This window comes from Bombus pyrosoma, linkage group LG6, assembly GCF_014825855.1.
Source record: "Bombus pyrosoma isolate SC7728 linkage group LG6, ASM1482585v1, whole genome shotgun sequence".
Lineage (NCBI taxonomy): Eukaryota > Metazoa > Arthropoda > Insecta > Hymenoptera > Apidae > Bombus > Bombus pyrosoma.
In genome coordinates, this window is record NC_057775.1 from 20,408 (window position 1) to 30,352 (window position 9,945).

General features: G+C 25.9%; 2 protein-coding genes across 5 annotated transcripts; one reads left to right on the forward strand and one right to left on the reverse strand.

Annotated features, from left to right (window-relative positions):
• Window positions 1-3: 3 nt before the first annotated feature.
• LOC122568082 (Fanconi anemia group D2 protein homolog) lies at window positions 4-6,448 on the reverse strand. Of its 4 annotated transcripts, none has more exons than XM_043727421.1 (16): window positions 6,232-6,446; window positions 5,781-6,134; window positions 5,351-5,624; window positions 4,903-5,262; window positions 4,461-4,821; window positions 3,952-4,385; window positions 3,198-3,289; window positions 2,949-3,123; window positions 2,627-2,884; window positions 2,211-2,544; window positions 1,767-2,082; window positions 1,473-1,679; window positions 1,033-1,330; window positions 741-958; window positions 428-636; window positions 4-349 (listed from the first exon to the last, which is right to left on the reverse strand). In XM_043727421.1, the coding sequence occupies exons 1-16, from the start codon at window positions 6,353-6,355 to the stop codon at window positions 224-226; spliced, it is 4,140 nt and encodes a 1,379-aa protein (XP_043583356.1). In that variant the 5' UTR covers window positions 6,356-6,446; the 3' UTR covers window positions 4-223. The 4 variants fall into 4 exon arrangements, with proteins under 4 accessions (XP_043583356.1, XP_043583357.1, XP_043583355.1 ...); XM_043727422.1 differs by having other exon boundaries at window positions 5-349; window positions 2,298-2,544; window positions 6,196-6,445; XM_043727420.1 differs by having other exon boundaries at window positions 5-349; window positions 6,196-6,445.
• A 233-nt stretch (window positions 6,449-6,681) lies between these two features.
• On the forward strand, window positions 6,682-9,812 carry LOC122568761 (vacuolar protein sorting-associated protein 33A). The gene is made up of 8 exons (XM_043728885.1): window positions 6,682-6,897; window positions 7,122-7,318; window positions 7,404-7,888; window positions 8,010-8,130; window positions 8,188-8,348; window positions 8,438-8,983; window positions 9,057-9,179; window positions 9,276-9,812. Exons 1-8 carry the CDS (start codon window positions 6,793-6,795, stop codon window positions 9,362-9,364), a joined length of 1,827 nt encoding a protein of 608 aa, XP_043584820.1. The 5' UTR covers window positions 6,682-6,792; the 3' UTR covers window positions 9,365-9,812.
• Window positions 9,813-9,945: the final 133 nt, after the last annotated feature.

A 9,945-nucleotide genomic window follows, 5' to 3' on the forward strand; every position in this document is an offset into this window, starting at 1 on the left:
TTTATATAGTTAATATTTTACTTAATTAATAATTATATTATTAGTTTATAACATTTGATATAATGTTAAATGTAAATACATAATTCTTTGGACGTGTATAAAAGTACATGTACAAAGTACACAAAGAAGTATTATAATATAAATTTGTTATTATAAAAATATGTTGTTTTGTGCTATTTAGGTTTAGTAGAGTTATTTTTTTAAATTTTCTGTATAAAAAATATTATGGCACATTATTTTCATCAACAAGGTCATCACTCGAATCGCTTTCTAATATATCTGACGATACATTAGTTGTATCATCAGCTATATTAGAATTTGGTACAGAACTTTCCTCTGATGATAAATTCTAGAAATATCAATAAGTATATAAAGTACAATTACAATATGGTACATTAAAAGATTATATATTTCAAAAAATACATACCTGAGAAAAAATTTCTTGACCTTCTAAGTTTTTGTTAACAAGATTACCCATCCAAAATGCAGTAGGACTATTGTTAAGAACTAACATTCCCTTTACACTGTATATTAATCTTTCTAATATAGATTTTGCTGCAGGAATATATTTTGATAATGTAAGATCTTTCTTTTCTGCACTATCACAACATATTGTATGTAAATATCGTGTGCCTCCTAAAACAAATTTTATGTATAATTTGTATTACTTTTTTTGCTATTAATATCTTTTTAGCTATTTGTTACTTTATTCTATTTATTGGATAACTTAAAATTTATACCTTGCATCATCTTCAATATTTTTGTTACTTCTTCTGTTTGATATTTTAAATTATGTTCTAGAACTGGCATTCCAAGGTTTAAAAAAGATTTCAATAATATAGGCATATATTTTAGGAATATCAATAAATTATTTTTTGTTGTTAATGTTTTACATATTTGAACTAACTTTTGCACGTTTTTCGCAACTTCATACCATACACTTATTCTTTTAGGATCTCTGATAAAAAACATGTAAACTTATAAAATATTTATTTCATGTAAAACAATTTTTATTAAGTACATGATACGTACCTATCAGCTATTTGCAACGCAGTTTTTATACCATTAATTAAACCATCGAACATTTTTTTAAATAAAAAATGAAAACTACTTCTTGATATGGAAGGTATTCTACTTAATCTATCCTGTGGCTTCTCCAATTCTGAAGTTTCATCTGGTAACCAATCCAAAATTGAAGTTACTGTTTGTAATGGTAGCAATTCATTATTAATCCAACTATTTAACAATTCAATTACAGTTGATTTATATTGAGTACTGGAATGATTGTCTTCCGGCCACTGAAGGCATAAAAATCCAAATGCCATTTTTGCTAAAAATGATAGCATCAATGGTTATTCTGAACACTATAATGATTAAATATGTTTTAGATATAAAATTAATATTTAATAAGTTATGAATTGCATAATATGCAATATATATTATGCATACATATTATACATAATATTCCTCACCATACTTTTCTTTATTTTCCTTAGTATAAGATTCAGAATGTTTCATTAATGATTGACACACATTGATTAATGAAATTGATAATGATATTTGTGTAATAATATCGGATAAAGACTCAAAATATTTGCAACATTCTGTAACAAGTTCTTTGCACGATCTTAATCTAATATTGCTTTCATCAACTTGACTTGCCAAAATTCGTAAACCCTCTAAACAAGTATGTATAAATTATTAAAATATATTATAAATTACAATATGATTATTATGTATAAATATACTATATATAAATGTCATACCTCGTAATAATATATTATAAGTAACACTTTCAAATCCTTTCCAATTAAAAATTTTTGTTAGAAGACATAACAATAATCGAACAGCTTCTCTGCTTTGAGCTTCATTTTCTTCTCTCAAAATGTCTACAATATCTCGTAATTTTGCACAAATTTTTGGTAATAATTTAATTAAGTCTTTTATAAATTTCTCATTACTGTCGTGCTCAAAGATTCCTAGGAGTTCTTTAACAATAAAACATACTTGTTTTATAGATATACTGCGTCCCACAGATTGTGTTGTATCCATGTCCATTTTTATATCTAATAGATGTACTATCTACGAAATATTATGCTAATTATAAAAATAAGTATAAGACAAACGTAAATAATATTTAATATATATAAACATAAATAAAAAAAGTGCTTTTCGCCAATACTAATTATTTAATATTAAAATATATATACCGATGCATCGAATTTTCTAAAATATGTTGGATTTTTAGAACATATTAAAGAACCCAATTCCCAGTCTTTAATTTCATTTATACTAACAGATTTTTCTTTGAACTTCTTTTTCTCTTTTTTTCCTTTTTTTCCAACTTTTTTATCTATTCTTACAAATGGCGGTAGAGGAAACTGATGAAAATAACATGGAGGTGGTTGGTATTTTGTGTCACACAAAGAGAACAATGTGCTCAATTCACTTTGTAAATCTATCAAATTGTCTAATCGTTGTAATACTTGCTTCTGTAACAAAGAATCTTTTTGTGTAACAAAACCACTAATCACTTCACGAAACCTACAAAAAAATAAAAATTTTGTAGTACATTTATTTAAAATTAATACTATATTTCTATTTACTTATTTAATTTTTAACTTACCAATTAATGCAACATATTATTAAATCAATTACTGAATTTTCTGCTATATCAAAATCTTTTGGCATTAATATTGCACATCCTAAAAGAGAATCTATAGCATCTAGATTTTCATTTTCACTAAGTTTAATACAACAAGTTCTGAGAAGTTTGAAAGAAATTGGTACAATTGCGCCATATTTTTTGTCTTCAAAAGTTAAAATACAATTTTCTGGCTCATCTTCAGCCTTATTCAATCCAAATTTAGGAATTAAATTTCCTCTAAATATACACAAGATTATAAGATAAATGAATATTATATTAAAGATTATAAAATATTATATACCTATAACTTGACTTATCAATCATATTTGTAATAACAAATTCTTCTTCAATATAATCTGTGAGTCTTTTTATAAATTTTGTATTAATATTTTGAGTTTGTAAAATGATACAAGTCAATTGATCATAAAACAGAGCTTGTGATCGTGAACATTTCTTCACATTATTTAATACTGTCTCTATAAAATTAAAAAGTCTTAGTATCTTTATGACATAGATGTAAACTTTTATAATGGTAGTTCATGGTGCTTACCAAATAAATTATACGCTGCATCAGACTTCTCTGTCTTTTGCATTAAATGTTTTATTGCCATTACTGCTCCTAAAACACCTTTACATTTTGTGCTAAAATATAATCATTTAAAAATAAAATCAGTATCAGTAAATAATGTTTGTCTTCTCACTATAGGCATTCTGCACATTACTTAAAATATCTTAGGAAAAGGATAACCAATTTGGAACTTATTGTCAAAGCAAAATTTTTGTAAATTATGTATTCATTGATTCTAGAGATATTAGAAGAATTATTCAATATTTGATGAAAGAATTAGAAACAAGGAAATAAATGCAAATTCACTATGTAATAATAATAACGTACACCAGATTGGAGAAACAATTATTATAAAAGTAAAATGGGATACACTATGAGTCATTTGAAGAACGTAGCAGCAAATGTGGACTACATATTAAGATAAAATGGTTCAGCCAAAGCCATAGGATTATATGCAGATAATCACAAAACTAAAATTTTGTAACTCATGATTCTGGGACTATGATACCTATTTTATTTCTTTCTAAAATCATAGGATTAGTTATACAAAAGACATTGAAAGAATTTGCTTTAAACCACCGAACTTTGAACTCTAAAACTCTGAAATTATAAAATCAATCGAAATTTATTTCAAAGTTAAGGAACTCGAGAAAGCGAGTTTCGGAATCGTACTTTGACAACAGATTTCAGAATTGGTGATTTTTTTCACGTTGCTTTTGGTAATGTTAATACATACAATGGTTTAAAATTAGATAGTTGTTTTTGCAGTAGTATGAATAAGTCATCACGTAGAGAATCAGCTATAACATTAGGGCTTGTACATAAATGTTGCAATAAGTCATTCAATGTACCAACTTCTTTTAAATTCAAGTTATCCATTTTCTCAAGTAAAATACGAAGATGATTGCAATGTGGCGTTAGACATTGTCTGTCTTCTTCCTTTTCTACCATTTTACACAAAAACGCCAGACTATTTTTAACTGTTTGATTGCAATCACCCATAAGGAATATAATTCTTTCTAGAATCTCTCGTTGTTTGAACGCATTCTCTTTGTGACATTTAAACTGTAAACGCAACCAATCAATAGAAAAGTCAATAAATACACGTTCATCTGTTTTTAATAAATTGCTAGATATTTGTAAAGCAATAGGTTGCAGTTCTTGCACAACCTATAAAAAAATATCTTAATTACATTAAAGCTTTAACAAAGACAATATCTTGACATTGTATTATGCTGTACGAACTTGTTTATAATCACTATATAATAAATTTAATAAGCTTGTTCTATAAAACCCAGATCGTATATGTTGCTTAAATATAGCTTCAATAATTTTTCTCTTCACTTCTGTTGTTAAAGATATAAGAAGCAAAAGAATGATATCTAATGGTTTTGGATCTTTAGTAATATCTTTTATAACTGTTATAGTTGCATTTACTATATTTTTTGAAAGAAGCATACTCATTTTTAATGTATTCACAATATTTAATTGATTTTGATAACACTCTTCAATCTTTTCTCCAACAAGAGGTTGTATATCAGTATTGCGTAATACCTTTAATGTCTTTTCAAAAATTTCTGTATTTGTACAATCTTCTAAAACAAACCTGTAGAAGAATGAGAAAATAGATAAAAATTGTACATGTAATTATATTTCCATACTGTACTTTCTAACTAATAAAACATACTTTATAATAGCTGATATTGCGTTTACTTTAACATTTGTTTTCAACAAATTTAATGTTTTTTCCTTATATTCATCCAAATATTCTTTTCCAAGATTTAAGTTGCCCATACAATATAGTATTAAATTTATTAATTCAGAATTATCTTCTAGAATTTTATTCAAAATTTCAGCAATAGCTTGATGTTGTTTGTCAGATATAATGTCAGGTAAAAGCATAATTAATTCACTCTGAAACCATAAAGGACATGATTCTAGAAGTTGTTCTAAATTGTTGACCAAAGCATCAGAATTAATTACAACATCCAAGAAGCGGAACTGTTGCAATAATGGAAGAGCCCAAGAGACTGATTCAATGGAATCACTAAAAGAATACGTTTAAGAGAATTATAAAAATATATTCAAAAATTGTGGGAAACTATAAGAAACTATTATAACAATAGAAAACATACGCTATAAGTATAGCTTCATTGAGTTTAGACAAAAGACTGCTATATATTTCTGGATATAGTTCTGAAACTTGTAACAGAATCTTTATAAGAGAAGAACTATGTAACACATTTGACACTTCGCCATCAATAAGTAATTCCATATCGCTTAAAGCATTTTTTAAATTTTCTTCATTTTCAAAATATTTTTCCATTAGGGTAATTAACTCATCTTTTTTATATATTTTTGAATTTAGTAATTCTTTCATTTTCCTTTGTACCATTATGACATCTTTACCTATAATAATTTAATGAATACAATGTATTTATATTATAACATTAATCAAATATACTTTTAAATATGTTATGTGCTATACTATCAAATATACTTTAAAATTTATATGCAACTAATATCCATCATATAATTTAAGTTTTAGATAATTGATATACTTACAAAGTACATGTGGAACAACTGGATTTATCTTAATGCCTGAGTCATGTAAAAACTCAAGAAATTTACACTTTGTAATAGAAATCGCATTAACATCTTTCTCTGTAATTATTGATAAATTTGATGAACTTCTGCGATTACTATTTTCACATTTATCTAATATAATGTCAGAATCATCTCGTTTTTTCTTTAAAACTGTAGATTCTGCCAAAGGAAAACCTAAATCATCGTCAATGTCACAGTTTGACGAAGTAAGACTTGACAATTTGCGTTTATGTGATAATGATTCTCTATTTCTTACTTCTACCTTACGTGATTTACTTGAAAAAATATCCTCATCTGACAATTTGTTTTGACCTGTAAATATTTTATTTAATAATTTTCTTTAATATTCGAAATATTTCATCAATAAGCTTACTTTGAGTTGAGAAGACCTTTCCGGCTAATAACGTACTATTATTTCTTGGCAACTGTTCAATCAAAGATTTAGTTTGAGATATGTCACTTCTTGAAGATGTTGGACTTCCTATTAAATTTTTATGTAAACCGCCTCTAAATTTTAATTTTCTTTTATCCATGATTAAGTGATTATACTTTTGCGTACGATTATATGTAATATTTTTTCGCGCTATAGTGTAAAGTGGTAGTATGAAAATTAAATGTGTATATGCACACTATCAAATTGAAAATAACTACATACTTCGAGTTTTCCTTATAAGAAATTTGATAATTAATAAACTACATTATTACAATGGAAATCGTTAAAATGCAAAAATATATAGAAATCAAAATATTATACTTTTATATAAAATATCTTTATATATTTTTAAATGAGATATTCTAAGATAATAGTGGTAACACTGATGGCACAATTTATAGTAAGATTAAGATACAAATTTACGAATGTATATACATACGTACATATAGAGAAGGGAGGAGAGCAGTATTTAAGATACAAAAGTGACAGAAGGCGGTGTACGTTTAACAATTGTGTGCAAATTGTAGGATTAAAAATATGTCATCGGCGCATTTATCGACAGGACGTCTAAATGTGGGAATTATTCAAGTACAAGTCAGGAAACAGTTACTCTGTTTGCTTGAAAAGTGTGATGGCACAAAGGTATTACAATAAACTTTCCAATCTTTCACCATTTATTAATATGTATTGCTATTGTTAGATAATATGTGTTGTTACTAGTTTAATGAATAAAGTCAATTAATTTATTTTTATTCATAGTTTACCTTAAAGTACAATTAAAGTATAATTAGTTATCGTATATGTTTTGTTTACATTATCAGTAAACATATTGTGTTACAAATATTCTGATCTGTATTTTATAATAGGCAATTATATGGGATCAATCTCTTGAAGGACCAATTGGTCTTGTTGCAAAATATAATTTGCTTGAAGAACATGATGTTGTTAAAATGTATCCTTTATGTGGTGGAAGTTTGACAATACCACCAAATATTGTTAATATAATATTTATAACTAGACCTCAGTTAGGACTTATGGATTTAATCGCTGAAAATGTTCATGGGTATGTGTAAAATAAGAAATATTTGTTTTAAATTTAATTTTTAATAAGATAATATTATGAAGCTTATATAATAACAAATTTGCAGAGAAGAAGGGAAAAGACCACGCAAAGAATTTCATTTGTTCTTTGTACCAAGAAAAAGTCTTCTTTGTCAAAAAAAGCTTCAGAATCGTGGTGTATTTGGTAGCTTCACATTAATAGAAGAATTTAAATGCGACTTATTTCCTTTTGATAATGATCTTCTTTCCATGGAGCTTAGTGGTTCATTTAAGGAATTTCATCTAGAAAATGATCCCACCTGTTTGTATCAAGTTGCACAAGCTATTCAAGGTTTACAACGATTATATGGAAAAATTCCAAAAGTTACTGGAAGAGGACCTGCTGCTAGCAAAGTGTGGGAATTATTAGAAAGATTAAATAGAGAAGAAGAGGATAATAAAACAACATCAGTTCAGTCATCTACTATAGAACATTTATTATTATTAGATCGCTCTGTAGATTTACTTTCACCTCTAGTTACGCAATTAACGTATGAGGGATTAATAGATGAAATTTTTGGGATAAAATATAGTTGAGTATTTTTTTACTTTCTTTTAAACTTTAGTTTAGTTTATCTTTTATAACAAAATACCTTATAAGTAATTTTATTATAATTTGTTATTTTTAGTTTATTAAAATATTGTAATTTCAGATACTGTACAGTTGCCAGCAAGAAGATTTCATGATTCTCAAGACTCTCCAACAACAATGACTCTTAATGAAAAAGAACAAATTATACTAAATTCTGGAGAAGAATTATTTGCAGAAATCAGGTGAGTATTTTTATATTTTAATATGATTTTGATTTTACAGACCCTTTATAATTATAGGGACAAAAATTTTAATGGAGTTGGACCTATCCTTAGTAAAAAAGCTAAAGTTATTTCATCACAGTTTGATGAGAGACATGGAGATAAAAGTGTGCAAGAAATTAAACAATTTATAGCACGATTACCACATATGTTGGCTACTAAGCAATCATTAGCAAAACGTAAGTTTTTTTAATTCTATTTAATAATATCAATTGTCATTAATTATAGTATGATTTATTTTGTATACTTATTTTTATTTTGTTATTAGATACAACAATAGCTGAAATGATAAAAGAAGTAACAGATTCTAGTAATTTTTTAGAATCATTGCAAGTAGAGCAAGAGTTATTGAATTGTATTGACACAGATAAACCAAATACTTTTATAGAAGATATGATAATACAACAACAACCACTTTTAAAAGTTTTACGTCTTCTTTGTATACAATCCTTAACAAATTCTGGACTCAAGCCAAAGTTATTGGACTATTATAAGAGAGAAATAATACAAACATACGGATATCATAATTTACCAACTATATTAAATTTAGAAAAAGCCGGATTATTAAAACAACAACAATCTGCGCGTCAGTATGCAGTTTTACGAAAAGCACTACGACTTACTGTTGAAGATGAAAGTGAAATTACACCGAAGGATATTAGTTATGTTCATTCTATATATGCACCACTAAGTGTTCGATTGACAGAGCAGCTTGTACAACCAAATGGTTGGCAAGGTTTAAATGATGTAATGGGATTGTTACCTGGCCCTACTATTAGTAGCCCACCATATAACATACTGTCATCTGGGAGAAGTAAGGAATATATGTAAAAAAAATATAATTTCAATTATATCGTAGGTGATATAGATATAAATTAAATTTTTAGGAAATTCTATTACTAGCGAAGACTTTAATTCAGAACCACCAAAATTAGTAATGGTTTTCTTTATTGGAGGATGTACATTTGCAGAAATCTCTGCGCTGAGATTTCTATCTCAGCAAGAAGATTGTAAGTAATACAATAAATCTATTATATTATTGAAACTTTACAATTGATTTTCTTTTTGTATGTATGATATATTTTGAGAAAAATTTTTATTTTCAGTAAACGTAGAATTTGTTGTCTGCACTACAAAACTAATAAATGGAAACACATTTTTAATGTCATTAATGGAAAACCTAGAAAGTACATAATCTAATAAAATTGAATGTTATTTTATGCGTACACATTGCTGACTGCAAAATAATTATACATATTTTTTTAAAAATATGTGTAAATTCTTTTTTTCTAATAAGCATATTCATTAAAAGAGTACAGTAATACATGTACAGATATGATAAAATTATTAATTTATACCTTTAGAAGTCTTTTATAAGCATTTCTTTGCAATATTCACATGTATCAAATTATATGTATAGTTAAAAAAAATCACTTTTGTATCATATGTATAAGTTTGATATAATTGTATATAATATCAATATGTATATACATAAATAGCAGTAACTAATCTTGTATTACACATTAGACTAAGTTAAATTTGTATAGCGTATGAAAGCCAAATTAAAAAAAATGAAGCTTTTATAAGTTATTCGTAAAATTTTAAATATACATATATAAAATATAAAATTATATACATATTTATACAATAATTATGATTATTTTGATAACAAATTGTATTCATATATGCGTATAAGTTATTTAAAATATGTATCAAAATCATATAAAATTTATCAAAAAATTTATAAAAGAAAAAGTATAAAAATAAATTCATTAT